Consider the following 18,458-nt stretch of genomic DNA (forward strand, 5'->3'; position numbering starts at 1 on the left):
TTTTTCTGATCCCTAGATTCTTCAGTGCTTTCCCCTGGAGTGTTCCCAACTAGCTGCCCTCCACCCTGCCAAGCCAGAGTTTCTCTGTGTAGGCCTGGCTGTCTTGGAGCTGCTCTGTAGACCAGGTTAGCTTTGAATTCAGAGATCCGCCTGCCTCTTCCAGGAGCTGGGATTAAAGATGTGCACCACCTTACCTGGCCTGACTGCCCTTTTCCTGCCTCTCCAGCATTACTCATCTGCTGCCTTTCTGCGTTCTGTGTCCCCCATGCCACCCTCTCCACACCCCCTCAGTGCAGCTAACGTCACAATTTATTGGTTAGACTGGTGTATGTTACACTATATAACATGTGTGCCCACCTGAGCTGCGCTGTGCTGGGTCTTATTCTCTGGGTGACGTCTGACTCTTTCAGTTTGTCTCTCGTGATCCTCCTGCCTCCACCCCCTTCAGCAAATGCTTCCAGTGTGCGCCACCACAACCAGTGGAATTTGTCTCTCTACTCATCTGTGTGTTCTCTTCCCTGGCTCCCCTAACTGGAACCTCAGTCATTCCATTCATTCCTCTGCCCTGGTTCCTTCTTTCCAAGCCCTGTCCTCGGGAACCATCTCAGGAGCATTTCTTGGGATTAATTTGTCCACATTCCTGTACACATGTGTGCTAGTAGGAAAACCCAAGAAACCCAGGGGCTTCTAAACACTACTCTGCCACTGAGCCACACTCCGAATTTCCATTTTTTATATATTTCCAGAAATAGTCTTATCCTGTAGCTCAGACTACCCCAGAATTTGCATTGACCTCCTGAGTGTTGGCATAACACCTGGCCCTAAATTCCTCATTTAGAGGAAGGTGGCATGGGAGATAACTTTTTGTTTTGTTTGAAGACAGGGAACAGGATCCTCATGTATCCCAGGCTGACCTCAAACTATGTAGCCCAGAATGATCTTGAACTTCAGATTCTGCAGTCTCCGCAATACCATCAATACCATGCCAGTTTGTGTGGTGCTGGGGACTGAAGCCAGGGACTTTGTGTATGTGTGCCAGGCAAGTGCTCTACTTAACCGAGTCTCATCTCCAGCTTGGTGCGTGTGTGTGCGCATGTGTGAAAGAGCTCAGTGGGTAAAGTTACTTGCTACCAAGCCTGGCCACCGAAATTTGATCCCGTGGACCCACATTGTGGGAGAGTCCACTCCTGCAAGCTCCTCTGATGTCCACGCAGGTATGCATACTCAATAGATGTAATTGTTAACAATGTGCGCAAATGTCTTACTCTCCCTCATCACTCTGATCACATGGGTATGAAAACAGGTTACTTCAGCTGAGGATCCCATTATCCTGGTGTCTTGTAGATCGTGGAGCTGGCTGGAGAACGCTGTCTTCCTTTTTGAGTGCTCTGCATGTATACCTGTGTGCCCCAAGAGGGCGCCAGATCTCATTACAGATGGTTGGGAGCCACCATGTGGGTGCTGGGAATTGGACTCAGGACCTCTGGAAGAACAGTCTCAACCTCTGAGCCATCTCTCCAGCCCTCATTCTTACTCCTGACCTTTGTATTTTTCCCTCATTTCCCATTCCTCTGCTCCACTTCCAGGATCTCCTCAACCCTGATGCTTTGAAGCTCTGCAATATGCCCAAGATGCTCTTCTCTTTTGTGCTGGCCTCTTTCTTTGGGAGTCTGTGTCCACGAGTCCCAGGTAGTGTTATTACTTTTCATGTCATCACACTGGCTATGGGGCAACAAATAAAGGACTGTGAAAAAGATGGCAGCCAACACTACCAACCCTAGTCCCTCCCTTATTACTAGAGATTTGCATCCTAGGTAGTGCATATTAGGACTGCTGGAGGCAATGTGAACACCTTTAGGCAAAGTGTTCTAGAGCAGTTAACAGCCCCTCATGTTGTAACCCCAATCACAGAATTTTCATTGCTACTTCATAACTACAGTTTAGCTACCGCTGTGGATCTAATGGAAAGGGGTTTTCTGATGGTCTTAGGTGACCCCTGTGAAAGTTTTTTTTTTTTTTTTTTTTAAATCCAAAGATGTCAAGACCCACAGGTTGAAAACGCTGCTCTAACGCCAGACACTTAGGGCTTGTCCCATTCCCATGGGTGTGTCTTCTTCCAGCTTGGTCTGATGCCGGGGAACAAGTCTGCCTAGAGCATCCCAGTCCTCCAGACTGGAATTATTCCCAGATTTTCAAATGGCATTGATCTGGGCAGGGGCTTGGGGGCTGCATTTCATGAACTTTTCAGGGCTGAGACCTTTGGGGCTGCTCTGACCTTGCTGCCTTGGGACCTTGATTTGCTGACACGGGTTTTGGGTACCTGGGATGCCAAGATGGAAGGCTTCATTGCATCACGGTCTGGTGTTGGTCACTGCATCTTTGTCTGGTTGTGTAGGTTTTCAGAGTTTCATGAACACAACTCTAGTCCAGGCTCTAGTCTGGCCTCTCTCTGCCCCACCCCTTTTCTGGGCAAGCAACACTTGCCTCATGGTATGACCTAGGGTTCCATGAGTCTTCATGTGTGCTTTGAGAGTGTCCCACTCTGTAGGAGGGTGATGGTCAGGGGGTCAGCTTCTTTCTAGCCCAGCCTCACACAGGGCGGGGCATAAGACCTGGGGTGCCAGAGGAATTATCATGATCCACTGTTGCTATTTCAAACAGGAGGGGCCGGGAGGGCTGGGCCTAGAGCCAGCAGAAGTCACATTAACAATTAAGGTCTTTGCCACTTTCATTCCACCCTCACTGCATGAAATATTCAGACACCGGAGGAGCTGGGTCTCCGATCTCTACCGTGTGTGTGCGCGCATGTGTGAGGCCGCTAGTTGTAGACCTGGGGCTTGAGGTAGCACCCGAGGCCTGGCATGCAGAGAATCTGCAAGCTGCAGGACTGGGTGGTAGGAGCAGCTGCCAGCTGTCACAGAGATATATACATAGCAGGACTCAAAGGCTGCATTTGGAGCCTAGAACTTAACACCCAAGCAAGCCCTGCTGTGGGACACTGCCCTGTGAGCCTGACAGCCACTGCTACGATACTTAAGGCTGGGCCAGTTGACATTCCCTCAGAGGAGGAGGGGTAGGGAGGGTAATTAGATACCCCACTTCACCTGAGATTCCAGCCACTCCCTCCATGCCTCCTTCCCATTGCTAACTGTCCAAGTTACTCCTGGCTCGGTTGGTTAGTACTAGAGTACCTACAGAGTTGGTTTACTGAAGGGGCAGGTAATCTATGCAGCTATTCCTGCTGGTTATTATTGCTGCTATGGTTGCTTCTCAGAGCCCCCAGGAAAGTATGGTGCTAACAAACTCACCATCTCCTCCACTCAGCTCCACTGCCTGTGCCTCCTTCCCCCGCTCCACACCTGGGCTCTTCGGTGACTCACCCTGGCCCCTGCTTCTGCTGCTTCAGCCACTTGATGTGCCCCCCCCAATCTCGGCCAATCGCCTCTCAGCTTTCAGGGTTCAGCTTCCCCGGTAAAACTTTTCTCAGCGCCCCAGGAAGCTATGAGTGGTATTTTTGCTTTGCTCGTTGGTGGTACTTATGTATTGGAGCACATGCATGTGTCTGGTAAACCAATGAATGAAAATGACCCTGGACAAAGTGTTTCCTTTCTGGGACTCACTTTCCCCCTTTAAAACAAGGGCCTCAAACTCAGTGGGACATGCACTGAAGAGTCAATCATTTGCTTAGCAAAGAGCTAGGGCTGTCAGAGCTGGAGTCTGAGCTTAGAGCTGTAGGCCCGGAGAGGAATAAGAGCCCCTTACATAGCAGTGTGCGTGGGACTGACAGGATCTCACTGTGTAGCCCTGGCTGGCCTCGAACTTGCTCTGCGGCTTATACTCGATTCGGAGTGTTCTAGGGGACACAGCACATTTGTCCTGGAGATCTCTTGCTTTGGGATGCTAGTTCAGTCCTGGGATCCTCTTCTTACCAACCATGTGGAGCAAAGGGGAACAGCAAGTCTCTTTGAAACCATTCAGCAACACCAACGCTAGAGCCTTCCCCAAGCTCTCCAGGGAGGTTGTCAAGGTCCTGGAGGAAGACTTCCCAGTCAGTAGGGTGTAGATGATCTGAACCACTGCTTGGATAAAGGTTTCATTTTTCTCATATGAAACTGTCACCTTGGAGAAAGAGAAGACAGAGGAACATAGGAACACCACAAGGAGACAAACGGCTTCCACAAAGCCCAGGACAAATTGAATTATCTCAGCAATTTCCCTGGTGAGCAGAAGTGTCCCCGTGGGTGTGTGCTCTGCTCATTCCCCCCATTCTCTCCCTGGAGCAACTCCCCAACATAGTCTTTGCTCTGTGGGGAGCCTCCAGGGAGCCAACTGAATCTTGCTACAGATCTGCAGCTTCCCCAGGCACAAGCTGTTTTAAGTCCCTTCCTTTCTAAAGCCAAACTGTACTGGGCTGGACCTGCAGAACACTCAGCTGACTCACCCATACTGAGTGTGTGCGCTGGCCTCAGCACCCCTGGGGCTCATTGTCTCCCCATCCCTTTCTCCAGCTCATCTCCAAGTGCCTTGTGTGTGTGTGTGTGTGTGCATGTGTGTAAGAGGGCTAAATCTAGCCCAACTTGTGTGGTTCCCAACCCTGACACAAGAGCCACAGTCTCTTAAGGTGATCTAAGACAGTCAAGACAGCGCTCCTGCTTCAAGTCACACCTGGGCCTGCCCTTTGACTTCAGACCTCACTTTCATTCTTTTTCTTCTATTGAGAGAGAATCTCACTCTGTAGCCCAGACTTGCCTGGAATTCCCAGAGATTCCCCCAACCTCTGCCTTCAAGTTTTAGGACTGGTGACCTGCACCACCCGTGGCTCTCTTTTGTTCTCTCTCTCTCTCTCTCTTCCTTCCTTCTCTCTCTCTTTCTTCAAATACCATTACATTTATTTATTTGTGTGTGAGGGTTTATGCATGCTATGGCCCACGTATGGGGGTCAGAGGACAACTTGAGGGATTAGGGTCTTTCCTGCCATCACGTGGGTCCTGGGAGTCAATTCAGGCTGTCAGACTGGACATCAGGTTCTTTTACCTACTGAGTCATCTCACGGGTCCCTCCTCTCTTTTGAATCGTCCGCTAACAGGCCAACCCCTAAGGCCACTCCACTAGCTGTTCCCTCCACCTGAACAGCCTACGCCCCTTACCTTTGTCCTTGTTGCTCAGGTTCAGATCCAAGCTCCCACAGCCTAGTCCCTCCCAGAGACTACGGGGACTGATTTCCCTGCATTGCGCTGCAGACAGCCTCCCAGTATCTTCTCATGTTCTTACTGTCCCTTCTCCCAAGAATGCTAAGTACCCTCAGAGGGCAGTGGTCTCTGTAGTCTTGTCCGGGTAGAATTCTCCCACACTGGGGAAGGTGTGAGAGGATACACGCAGTGGTTCAGTAAACGGCTGAGTAACTGTAAAAGGGGACGTCAGCTGCTGCGCGGGCACGCGCTCCAGGCCCCCTGGGTAGCTTACCCCGGTGTGCGTGCGCCCGGGGTGGGTTATCTCCTGGCAGGTCCAGGGGAAACGCACCCTTCCCTCGGTCTGCCGACTGCAGAAGCGCCGTAAATGCGCTTTGGGGACCGGGCTTACAGGCTGTAGGAAGATCTGAATCCCCTGCAATGATGCGGGGCGGGGGAAGGTTCTCCCGTTGCTGTGCGCCTCTGGACCCCAGCTTTATGGCCGGGGTGGAAGACCTTCCCTCGGCTTTCACAAGGGTTTCCACCTAGCGAACCAAAGACGTTCCTCCAATCCCAGGGATTTAGTGGTTGAGTGTGCGAAGGGGCAGGGCTCTGAAAGACGCTCCAGGAAATGGGCAGGTCCCCGGTTCCCTTGCCTCAACAAGCCTGGGGAAGAGGGGAGAGATCTGTCCCTGAGAAAAGACTGGCAAGGCTCTACAGTCCTTAGCTAGGAGAGAAAAGACAGTCCCGCTGAGAGTTTAGGCAGGGGAACCCAGGTAGAGATTGGGGCGGAGGGGGTCGGTGGCCCTGAAAGGGACAAAGAGCAGCTCTGTCCGACCCCCTACATCAGGGTCCTATTGTTCCTCCTCTCTCGGACTATACCGAATTCTGGTACTCCCGGGAAAAAAGAAGGGAGCTGCGCCCACCCGGTGGGCATTTGCTTATTAAGAATGAGAAAAGGAGGGTCGGGGACGCAGGTCTGATGGGGGGAGGGGGAGAGACACGCTCATTTTCGCGCGTCTCCTTTAAGGGAAGCCCTGCCCTACCTTTCCCACCGGTCCCCGCCACCCCCCAGCCCTACCTGTATTTTAAAACCGCCTTGTAGTCCTGGGATTGGCCCAGGCCGCGTCCTCCGGGCGCAGAAACTTGAACCGGGGGGGGGGGGGGGAGGGGGCTTGGCCTCACGGTTGGACGAAACCATCGTTGCGGCATCCCCCGCGCGCGCCCCGCCCCTCCCGCACACCCCCGGACCGGTCCAATCAAACCGGTGGGAGGGCGGGACCACGGCTCGAACGCGCCTCTGGCAGGGCGCCCAGCGGGCCGTCGCACTGCGTAGGGGAACCTCGGGGGCCGGCTGTGCCACTGCTCACCTCCCTCTCGGAGGCGGGGTCCGATTGTGGCGCCCCGCCCCCTCTCCTCCCGAGGTGGGCGGGGCGGCTGAGGCTCCGGGAGCGGGGCCGGGGGCGGGCCTCCGCCTGCTGCGCCCGAGCCGGGAGAGCCCGGGCACCACGGCCGCCGACGCAGCCACCCTCCCCGTTCCCGAGCCCTGAGGCACGCGCGGGCTCCCGGGTGACCCGAGTGGGGGCTGCGGGAGGGAGCGCGAGGCGGCGCGGGGCGGGCCGCACGCGTCCCCGGCCGCCCCCCGCGCGCGCGTGGCCGGGCCCAGAGAAGCCCCGGCGCGGGGAGCGCCGGCCCGGCGCGGGCGAGGGCGATGTCGCGGTGACGGCCCCGCCATGGCGAAGCCCCCGGCGGCGGTGGCGGCGGCGGCTGCAGCGGCGGCGTCGGAGGAGCTGAGCCAGGTGCCGGACGAAGAACTGCTGCGCTGGAGCAAGGAGGAGCTGGCGCGGCGGCTGCGGCGCGCCGAGGGCGAGAAGGTGGGCCTCATGCTGGAGCACGGCGGCCTGATGCGCGACGTGAACCGGCGGCTGCAGCAGCACCTGCTGGAGATCCGCGGCCTCAAGGACGTGAACCAGCGGCTGCAGGACGACAATCAGGAGCTGCGCGAGCTCTGCTGTTTCCTGGACGACGACCGGCAGAAGGGGCGCAAGCTGGCGCGCGAGTGGCAGCGCTTTGGGCGCCACGCGGCCGGCGCTGTGTGGCACGAGGTGGCCCGCTCGCAGCAGAAGCTGCGGGAGCTCGAGGCGCGCCAGGAGGCCCTGCTTCGCGAGAACCTGGAGCTGAAGGAGCTGGTGCTGTTGCTGGACGAGGAGCGCGCGGCTCTGGCGGCGGCGGGGGGCGCTGGCAGCGGCGGCGGCGGCGCGGGTTCCCGCAGCTCCATAGACAGCCAGGCTAGCCTGAGCGGGCCGCTGGCGGGCAGCGCGGCGGGCTCAGGGGCCCGCGACGTTGGCGACGGCAGCAGTACGTCCAGTGCGGGCAGCGGCGGCAGCCCGGACCACCACCACCATGTCCCACCCGCGCTGCTGCCCCCCGGGCCGCACAAGGGTCCAGAAGGCAAGGCCGGAGCCACGCGCCGGTCTCTGGATGACCTGTCGGCGCCGCCGCACCACCGAAGCATCCCTAACGGCCTGCACGGTAAGCACCGCGCCCGGATCGGAAGCCTAGGGGTATTGAGAAACTATAGTTCCTAAACACCTCACAGGTTCGGGATTGTGGGGACCCGCCTCCAGACCCCTCCGCAGCGGGCATAGCAAATGGAGCATTCGGTGTGGTGGTGCCCCTGTCCAGCTGATACCGCAGAAAGGTTTCGTATCTACAGCTTTTTGTATTAGTGTCTGGCACTCCTGTTCTGTCTAAGGGTGTCTCTCATCCCACCCTGAAAACACTTGTAGGCAGAGGGAAGTTTTTCTTGGAAGACTCCTGAGCTGAAGCAAGTGAATTTTCCCTTCTACTTGGAACCACAGATGTTCCTCAAACCCAGGCAGCGCCCACAGCTGTACTGTAGGTTTGTGCTTTCTTCCACCAGTTTCCTCGCCTGCTTCCTTGTAGTCCTATCTCATCCTGGACTGGGCTGGCCCTGCCCACTGGCACTGGTGCTAAGACCTTGAGGCAGCTGGGCCAGAGCGCCCTGGGCTTAGAGAGGCTTCCTGGCTTCCCATAAATCCTGCACTACTGGTTGGGACACCTTTTTCAACTTGGTCTCTACAATGTTCCCCAGGGGATATAGTTGGAGAGGATCGACTTCTCCGTGTGCCTCAGTTTCCTTGCTTCCCTTCTTCTAAGCAGGAGAGGCTGATTCCTGCCTCACCGGGGTGGGTGTGTGGTGGAGATAGATAATGCCCCTGAAGAGATTTATAAGCTTGATCTTCTTACAGGAAGTGCCCGGGTCATACGTGGCTGGAGTATGGGGGGAGCTCAGCTCTGCCGGTGCCCAGGGTGTCTCCGCCATAGGCCCTGTGTCCTAGCCATCCCCACCCTGAAGCTTCCCTCCTCTCCTGACCTCCAGATACTGCCCTTCCCTTTTTCCCCACAGTGTTTGAAAGCTTAGTTCCCGGTGTTGGTGGCACCTGCTTCTGCCTGAACTGTTTGCCTGGTGGCAGAGAATAACCCGCCCTTTCTGTTCTCCTCAAAGCCTCTCTCTGTCCAGGCACTATCAAAGCTTCGAAGAACTCTTCCCCCAACCTGACAGCTAGAGCTGAGGACCAAGCTTTTTCTTAGTTTCCTGGCCAAGCCCTCTGCAGGCATGTTGGGGTGGGGACAGGTCACAGTTGCATTCCGGGTGCAGGACATGGGGAGGTTTCCTCCTTATTTATTATCTAGAACATTTGAGTTCAGGAAAGGATTGGGTCTAGATGGATACTTTGTTACTGATTAGCAATCTACCCCTGCAACTCCGGTTTCTCTTTGTAACACTTCATCCACAGGTCCTCACCGACTCTGTCAACCCCATCTGCAGAGTTCCAGCTCAATTTGTTGGGGATGCCCGCCCCTCTTTACAGTGCTTGTATCTCTTTGGTTTCCCCCTTTCTAGGGACTCTAGGAGGGCCAGTGTTCTGGGTCTTGATTTTCTCAAGTGCATCATAAAGGAGGGGAGTCTTTGCAGTTAGGGAAATCGAGCAGTAGCCCTTGACCAGAGCGATTCTCCGCAGGACACTGCCTTGCTTGTGTCTCCACCTCTTTGCAGATGATCTAGGAGATGTGGGGCTGGCCCAGAGTTCCAGTTGCAGTGGTGAATAATGCAGCCACACCGAAGGACCTGGCCAGCCTGCAGGTTTTCCACCCCTCTGGGGAAGGGTAGAGGCTGAAGTGTCCAGTTTCCTACAGACCTCATCCTCCCTGCCCCCCAGTCTCCTTGCAACAAAACTGCTGCAGGTTTCTGTAGTAGCCAAGCTTTGCTTTGACACGGAAATGAAAACTCAGCATTGTTGTTACCAATTTCAGTCACACACTGAGTTGTTCTTTTCCGTTTTGTCTCTTGAAGTCAGTGGGTGACCATGAGATATCCTCCCTCTAATGTGCACAGAATTCCAGGAAACAAGGAAAGCTGGGCTTCTCTCTGCTGGGACCTAAAGCCTTGCATAGGCTTTGAAGAGCGGGACTGAGCTGAGAAAGATAGAGAGTTCAGGTGGTGGCCAGAGTAGAGTCACACTGGGCTTAGAGTAGAGTCACACTGGGCTTAGAGTAGAGTCACACTGGGCTTAGAGTAGAGTCACACTGGGCTTAGAGTAGAGTCACACTGGGCTTAGTGCCTGATCTTGACATGCAGTCACAGGAACCGGGGGCAGCTTGCATCAGCCCTGTTTTACAGATATGTGGGGTGGCACACAGAGAGGACCCCAGCCCTGTCTTGCTGGGATCTCTACCAGGGCCATCGAAGTTTCTGCCAAGAATGACTTGAGGCCCTTGTGGTTGTCATTTTTGCTTTCCTGTTAGTTAGATAACAGGGATGCCTCCCTGTTTGGGATTCCTGACCTGGCTGGGAAGTGTTACTTCCTTATCAGTGACCACAGAGTGGCTTATTGATAACCCAGTTATCTCCGGGGTCTAGACATCTTGACTCCCTCAGGTATCTTGGGCAACTTGGTTAATTTTGCCTCTCTGTCCTTCTAGAAGGATAGAGAAGCCCATGGAACCCTTGACTCCATGAAAGCCAGTGAGGTTGACACCTACCCACAGTGGTCCCAGCAGTGGTTGGAAGAATCTGCCGTGGAAGTCCTGCCAGCACAGTTTGGCTTCTCTTCCAAACTCTCCTTGCCTTTGAGACTGCTTGCGGGCTTATTCGCCTCTGAGCTCCGTGTGTGGTGTGTAAACGGCACCTGCTGCTGAGCTGGGGAACCGAGGCCCTGCAGTCTTCTCTGGGGGACCAGTATTGCTGTGCCCATGCCCACAGCCCTGTAGGGTGTCCTGGAAGGCTTTGAGTGGCCATGGTGGAGGTGATCATCTGTATTCAAGGCAGTTCTGGCTGAGGTGGGCTTGACCAGTCTCTGAATGCATATGCAAATAGATCTCTCAGTCAGGCAGTGGCGGACGCTGGGCGGGCACTGGGCAGTCGGGGCCGCTAGGCTGCTTTAGAGAGGCTGGTTCCTGTCTGGCTGAAGTCAGGTGTAGGGTGCCTTGCTGGCATTCTAATCTAGTCCTGTAGGTGAGACAGTTTAAACATCAGGAATTCAGCCCCTTTTTCTTTCCCCAAGTGAGGTAGTTTCAGACATTTTCCCTCTGGGAGTATAGCTCAGGGATAGAGCATTTGCTCAACATGACAACAACAACAACAACACACACACACACACACACACACACACACGGCAGAAAAGAGAGCCTTTTCAGTCAGTTTCCCCCTCCTAGTCCCCTCGCATCCTTCTAGCCTAGCTGCCCATGCCCTGCCCTTGGGTGTGCCCTTCTCCCCCCCCCCCCCCAGCAGCAGTTAGCTGCTCCCTTGCAGCTAACTCAGAACCCCCAGCAAACCTGTGAGTGGGTGACTGCCATTTATATTTTCATGTTTGGGTTAAAATTCTGAATCCCTCAAAATGAGCAGGGTTTGTTCTTCCATTTGTGCTTTTGTTGGTTTTGGGAGGGTGGAGTAGGGGGTGGTCTGGGCCTTTAAAAAAAGATAGAGCAAGCTGGTGGTGAATAGGTCTTTTTTTCCGGGAGGCCTCTGGGCTCTACTAATGAGCCTGCCAGCCCAGAGCGAAGGTCAGAGGCGATAATGGGCGGGTTATGCAAGCTTTCCCTTTTCTCCCAGCCTGACTCTGGTGGGGGGGTTTGTGAGGTTGATTGTCCACAGGTTTGGGTGCTAGGCCCTCAGGGCCCCAGGCGTTCACAGGCACTCAGCAGGTCACATGCACCACAAAGAAGAACTAGTTGTCGAGGGCTACCATGTGCTTCCAGGAGGCTTTTTTGGCAAACTGAGGCCTGAAGAGGTGTTGGGCATTGCTTTGGTTCCCTCAGGGTGACTGGAGTGAGTCCCGGGTCTTCTGTGTTAGCTGGTGCAGCTCCATGTTGGGGGGAGGGCGTATGCAGTAGAAGATCAGTTCTCCAGGGTGCTTTCTGTCCCCCCCCTTTTGGAGAGAAGGCTCCTCTGCATGGTTTTCCTCCACCTATCTTTCTCTTTCCTTCTCACTTCCTACATCAGTCCGGCTCCCATCGCAGAGGTTAGCCTACCACAGTGATGGCCCGAGTTAGGTCTCTGAGCTCCTGGGACATGAACTTTGTGGAATATTGCTCCATGACCGGAATATTTTTTGAGGAAGCCAGCTCCTACACATACCTGCTTTCTTTTCTTTTTTTCCAAGACAGTGTTTCTCTGTGAAGAGCTCTGCCTGCTTCTACCTCCCAAATGCTGGGATTAAAGGTGTACACTGCCCAGGCTCATATACCTGCTTTCTGTCCTGCATACACCTTGCCTGTGGTGGCAGTCATTTATACAGTTCCTTGAAACCCTTAGGCAAGTTCTGGAACCATTCATCTGCAAAGTGGAAAACATGACTGACTTTTGAGGGAGGGAAAGTGTCTTTGTGTGGCCGTCTGAAAGGACTGTTTCTGAGCTGGAACACCCAGTGCCGACCTTAAGGCATTGCTGTGTAACCTGCTGCCTAGGGCTCCAGCTCCAGGGTCAAGAGAGTGGAATGATCGGAGACCTTGATAAGTTACTGACCCTCTTGGTCTCAGTCTCCTTATTTGTGATATCTTGCTCCTATAACTGGGCCTTTAAAGGAGGAGTCTTTGGCTTCTGTTTTTGTTTGGATCCCATTCTCATGCTAGGAAGTGCTACTTGGGGGTGTGTATAGGGAACTCCTTAACCCATGCTTGTGAGTGGAGCCTCTGTGACCAGTCCTGTTGGCCAGTCCTATCTCAGAGAACAGAAGAAAAATGGCTTATAATCAAGAAGGAGCAGAATGGCTAAGTTCTTAAGGTGGCAACTAGAGCATCATGGGAAAAATCACCTCAGAGGGGCTGGGACTGGTCCTGTGTGCAGCCCTGCAGGTGAAGCCCTAAAGTTCCGGTGATTCCCAGGTCAATCAGGAAAATGCATACATCCTGTGCCCTCTAGAGCGAGGAGCCCTCTCTTAGGAGAGGTGTGTGATCACCTGCCTGGACATTGGTGACGAGCTTTCCTGTTGGTGGCACTTGTAGATGCCCACGCATTGGGTTGTGCCACAGAAGGGCTGTGAGGGGTGGGAGGGCAACCGAGAGTGGGAGCTGACCTCATAGCTGGCCCTTTAAGCAGGAAGAGAAATATTAGCATAAGTTTAATGAGCATCTATACTCTGAAGTTCTCGGTGCCTCCACAGTGATTCATGTCATCTGGCCTGGGACTAGTAGTTAAGTAGCGTCCATCTGGTGATGTCCTGTAGGCTAGGCTAAGGGCAGGAGCAAGAAGCTCGGGACCCCCAGGACGGCCATGACTCTAGCAGTGGCCATAGGAAAGAACCTCTGCTTTAGGCTGTCTGCTCCAAGCCCCGCCCCCTGCCTCCTTGGACCTCTGACTGTAGTTTTAGGTGGTCCTAGGCTCCAGGGACATCGGGTCAGACACTTGTGGGAGATGCTATATCTACATCTCAACCGGAACTCTGTCCTCATTGCAGAATAATTAGGATGCATGACCAAGCTTATGCTAGGATCAAGGCCTGTGACCTATGCAGGGGCTGTCCTGGGGGGGGCACATTGCAGAAATAGAGGTAGCTCGTTCTCATTTTCCTGAGGCTTGGGGACAAGGTGACCCCAATGGAAGTCACAGGGCTTGGAGACAGGAACAAAATTCTCTCCTAATGGGTGGGATTTTTTTTTTTTTTTTAAAAAAAGCTTTTCAATGGATGTGGTGACAAAGGCTGTCATCTTGATAGTCTGGAGGCCGATGCAGGCAGATCCCTGGGGGCTCAGGCAGGCCAGGGCTACATAGTGTGTAAGTGTACCACATGTGTGCTGTGTGTTAGTGCAAGTCAAAAAAGTTTGTCGGACCCCTGGGAACTGAAGTTAGAGTTGGTCGTAAGCCACCATGCAGGTGCTGGGAACCAAACCAGAGTCCCCTGCAAGAGCAACAGGTGCTCTTAACCACTGAGCCATCCCTCCAGCCTCTGTTCTCGTGATCTTATAGTCAGGGACAGCCCCACCACTCCTCTAAGCTGTCTCCCAAACTGGTCCCCATTATATCCTCACTCCCTAACGGCATATAGTTCTGGACAGACAGGGAGCTGGGCCACCCAGGGGCAGGTGCCCAGTCTTAGCGTCCCCACTGGTCTCCCGCTCTCTGGGCAGGAGGGCAGGAAGACCTGGAGTGGTGCCTGTTCATCAGCTGATTCTCTGGAAATGCTGTGTGGCCCTACTTCACTAACGTACAGGCCCCACCCTGGAGGCGGCACCCTACCTCCTGGTCCTTCATTCTGGGTCTCAGATGGCCTGTCAGGCTGGCATTACTGTCTTCTCAGCTCTTTCCCCTCTCCCTGGCACTGTGGGTGCAGGGCTGGGTGCACTCTGTGCCTTGCTGCTGAATCCTTCCTCCCTCTGTCCATCAGTGCTGTCCTAGAGCAGATGTCACTCAGAGTGCTGGCGTCTTGGAGTGGAGGAAATGCCTTGGCAGCAAGAGCCGGAAACCCTGAGCAAGCTGTGTGGAATCCTCTGGCTCTAAGGAGGAAGCTGGGAGGGAAGGGGACCCACCCTTGGGCCTGTCGTTCCTGTCTGTCTATTTGGGAGCCTGGGGTCCCGGTCCTCTTGACTCAGCACTGAGGATATGGGACTGGCTCTCAAACTGTGTTTTGGCTACAAATTAGTGCCCCTGTGATGCAAAGAGAGGATGGTTTACTTGCCCCTACAACAGCTGGGCCCTAGTGGTCCTCAGTTTGGGACAGGACTCAGGCTGCCGGGAGGACTCAGGGTCACCACTCCTCCTGAGGGCCTGATGGAATTTCTGACCTCTGCTCTCTGACGCACTCTGCTTAAAGGCATTAAGGTGTCCAGTTTAGGGCAACACTGACTTCCATTCTGGTGCAGGTTTGTTTGCTGGGGCTGAGAAGCCTGCTTCTCCTCCCCTCCCCACAGTTGCAGCCCTCCTGAGAGTAGAATGCAGCCGTGGGCACTGTCTAGTCCTTGGAAGTACAGACAGGTGTGCACTCAGTACTGGAGCCAGGGATGAGGGGCCAGCTAGAAAGGCTGGTGAGCACCCTCTCATATTGGATAGAGGCCAAGCCACTTGGTCACCTACCTTTTTTTTCCCCTTGCATTTACTGTTCTTGGCACCAAATGGTCTTTATCTCTTTCCAAAAAATGAAACCTACCAAGGTGGTTGTGTGTGTACAAGCATACCTTCTTAGTCTTTGTAATGCTGCACTCTTTGCTTTCGTCTGTGGTTCCTCGCCCACCTCTTTTTTCTTTCTTTCTATTTTTAGACAGGGTCGCACTATGTAGCTCTGGCTGGCCTGGAACTCACTATGTAGACCAGGCTACCTTGAATTTGCAGGGATCTGCTTGCCTCTGCTGGGATTAAAGGCGTGCACCAGCCACCTTACCTGTCTGAATAACAAACAAACAAGCAAACAAACAGAACCTTTTATTTGGGTCTGGTCTCAGAGCAGGTACCAGGGCTTTGGTAGTTGCTGCAGCTTCTGAGTCCTTATGGGAGACTCTGGAGAGTCCTGTAGGACCCCCAGGGGCCACTGAGCTGGGTTCTGTATGTTGGTCAGTCAGCGGAGGGTACTGGCCCATGGTGAGGCATCCCAGGCCGGGACATGGGGGGTGGGGCAGAGGCCAGTGTTAGTTCAAGGTGGAGGCAAGCTGATTTGTGCTGCCCCCTCACTGACCTGTGCTGTGTGGGTCCCCAAGGACACAGCTCTGGTGGGCCTAGCTGAGGGCTTGAAAGCAGCTGAAGAAAGCCAGGATCATTTCTCATTGTATACATAGGTCAGCTTGTAACCCCCCCAACATCTCTAAGTTATAGCTGGGCACAGATGCTCTGCCTCTCGAATGCTCAGGCCTGCCCTGAAGGGAGTGGTAATGGCTTCTAGGCTATATTCAAGGGGACAGATGCAGGCAGGGCCGGTGGCACTGAGATGTCAGCTATTGAGAGGAGTCGACCCATTTCCAGAAATAGAACATTCACTGTCAGGGGATTCATCTCTTTCTTTGTCTCCCCAAATCTGTCTTCCCGTCAGCTTCCACGTTGTAAGGCAAGAAGGAGGCTTGCTCTTGTCTAGGAACCAGAGGCTCCAGTGAGCACCCTGCTCCCCTCCCCATCACAAGGGCTTGATTGTGTCCGGGCCCTGAATGCACCCGCCTGTCACCATGTGCGGCACCGGCTGGCCTCCCTAATGAGCCCTCTCTGGGAGTGGCCCTTTGTGGCAGGTTCCGGCCACACCGCCTGGGCCAAGGCTCCATTTTCCAGCCGCTTGGCTGCTTTAATGCCGCTCTGTAGCTGGTGGGACAATGGGAAGCTCCCGTATGCCTGCCCTCTCTTCTGTGTCCCATATTTCAGCAATGTGTGTGCCGCCTCAGCTTGTGTGCGTCCAGGAGTAAGGAGCTCTTACTTTTCCAGCCCCTTCTGTCTTAGCTGGCACAGCAAGCCTCCCTTCCTCTGCCCTTAGGTCAGCTCCTCCTGTGGGGACACCCCTCCCACCCCCAATGTCTCCTTCCTTTTGTTCCTTTTGGGTCTCTCCCAGATCCTTTTCTGCAAACAGGCTAGTGTTTCCTTGTCCAAAGCAATAAAACAAAACCCGCCCTTCTACTATCCTGCTCTTCTCTCTAGGGTGGGGGGAAAGCTCAACTCACCATGGACTGGAATTTCTGCTGCTCCCTGTGGCCGACCCTGGGAAAGGTGGCTCAAGTTAGTAGCCTCCATCCTGTAGCGTTTGATGCCCCTCTGACAGTTATCCCCTGGGACCCAGGGTGTGCCAGTTACCCCTTCCCTGGCTTCCTGGCAGCAGTAGCGGTTCTCTCTGTCCAGTCTGAGTTTTTGCTTCTGGTTGTCCATTCTGGGGTGGCTGGCCACCATCCTGGCCACCTGTATCCTGTGGATTTGGGCCCCAGCCTCTGACCTGTGTCTCCGTACTCCCTGCCGGAACCTTGGCCAGCTTCACTTCAAGGTCTCTCAGCTGTGGCCCTGAGCTGATCATTGCCCCAGGTGGCGGCGTCAATCTAGTGAGCAGTGCACCTGTGTGCACCGAGCCCCGTTTACATGGAGATAACAGCCTGCTCTGGACGGCTCTGCAGGACTGTGCTGGTGGGGATGGCTCTTCCTGGGTTCTGTGACTCCCTCTTGCCACACAAATTGGGACATCTGAGCTTGGACTTGGGGACTTCGGTGACTTGTCATCCTGGGTCCTGGAGTTCTGGTCTTAAGCCTGCTCACTGTCCGGGTACACCCCAGACCCTTCTATGATGTCTCTTTTCTGCCCCTGCACGTTTTTCATAGAGGCTTAGGTTGGTTCTTGAGGCGGCCGGGCACTGGATGTGTGACATGTGGCCCTCCTCTATTCTATGCTCATGGGAAGCCTTTGTGTCCTGAGCCAGGGTCAGGGCAGGCACCATGTGGTAGTGGGTGCCAGGCTTGCCCATGTGTAGGTTGTGGCTGGGGGTCATATGTCTGCAGGAAGCTCAAGCACTGAGAGGGTCCCCTGGCTCCCAGGGTCCTCTCCAGAACTCAGCCAACTGATTCCCAGCTGCCAACTTTTTATTTTTCAAAGGAGGCCAAGAAGGGTGCAGTATCAGAAATAAAGAAAATGGTTTGTAAACTGACGGGGTAAGGGGTGGACACAGGCCAGTGGCATGCCGCCTGCCCAGTTTTCCCTTTTAGAGGAGAGTGTGTCCTGGACACACTGTCGCTGGCTCTCACTGCCGTTGATTGATTACCCGTGGTGGCCAAGGCTGTGACTGGCAAGTGGGCATACCCCTCTTGGGGTTAGATGAGCTTCCAGGGTCCAGCTGTGGCCATTTCTCTATCTGTCTCTGATGATGAGTCCATTAGACTCCACACCTGGGGCTCTGCTGGGCCTGCTGTGTGTGTGTGTGCCTGCCTGTGTTTCAGGGTGACATTGATCTGATCTCAGTGATGTAGCCTAGAGAGAGACTGGACACAGGGTCCTACAGACTGTAGGGGTGAGCGGGACACTGGGATGTCCCCAACCCTGTGGGAGGTCCCAGGAAGGTTCCTTCTTAGCCTTGGTCTTACTTTGTGTATATAGTTGCACTGTGGAAGTGGAGGGAACCTGGTGGGAGCAGGGGGATGGCTCCTTGGTGTTGGTGGCCCTGCATACCCTCCCTCATGATTCTCCTTCTCCCTGAGGGCATTGCTGGCCCCCCTACAGAGTTTCCTGAGAATGGCCAGTGCTGCTGGCGTTAAGTGTGGGGGTTTTTCATGAGAATCTGGGGGAGCCTCTCCAGGAATGTGGGTGGTCAGATGCCCCATCCGTCCACCGGTAGCTTCACCTTGGGAGGTAGTCTCCAAAGATGACAACTCTTTGATCCGCATACCCCCTCACCCCTTCCCACCAGTTAGGAGCTTGTCTCTTGGGTGCTGGCCTGGTTGTGGGCATTGTGACCAGCTGCAGAGGGAAGCTGAATGCTGTCAGAGTCCTGTATGAAAAAAGCCCCTTGGTTTTTGTGAACAGGAAGAGGCAGGGGTGGGAGTGGGGAAGGGGAAGGCTGACCGCCTGTTGGTTGCCAATGGTCCTTGCATTCCTGGCACTCCTTTGGTAGTCAGGGATACTGGAATCTTCCTTAACTTTTGGGGTTACCCTGCTGCTCCTTATCTTCCTTGTCTAAATCTGTGTGCATTGACCAAATGCTTAGTGGCCTCTGTAGCTTGTCAGCTGGGTCAACCTCAGAGACCCTTTGTTGGGGGAATGACAGACTTCAGGGACAACCCCCCCCCCCAAGCTTCTGTTAAGACTGTGCTTATCCCAGGGACAC

General features: G+C 54.5%; 1 protein-coding gene across 1 annotated transcript in view; it reads left to right on the plus strand.

Annotated features, from left to right (window-relative positions):
* The first annotated feature begins 6,628 nt into the window (after positions 1-6,628).
* The window catches only part of Ccdc85c (coiled-coil domain containing 85C), a 73,091-nt gene continuing 61,261 nt past the window's right edge, over positions 6,629-18,458 (plus strand). The window contains exon 1 of the mRNA XM_057783126.1: positions 6,629-7,700. Coding sequence (XP_057639109.1) covers positions 6,902-7,700 — 799 coding nt within the window. The 5' untranslated portion in view covers positions 6,629-6,901. The remainder of the gene's footprint in view (positions 7,701-18,458) is intronic.

This window comes from Chionomys nivalis, chromosome 10, assembly GCF_950005125.1.
Source record: "Chionomys nivalis chromosome 10, mChiNiv1.1, whole genome shotgun sequence".
In the NCBI taxonomy this organism is placed as follows: Eukaryota; Metazoa; Chordata; class Mammalia; order Rodentia; family Cricetidae; genus Chionomys; species Chionomys nivalis.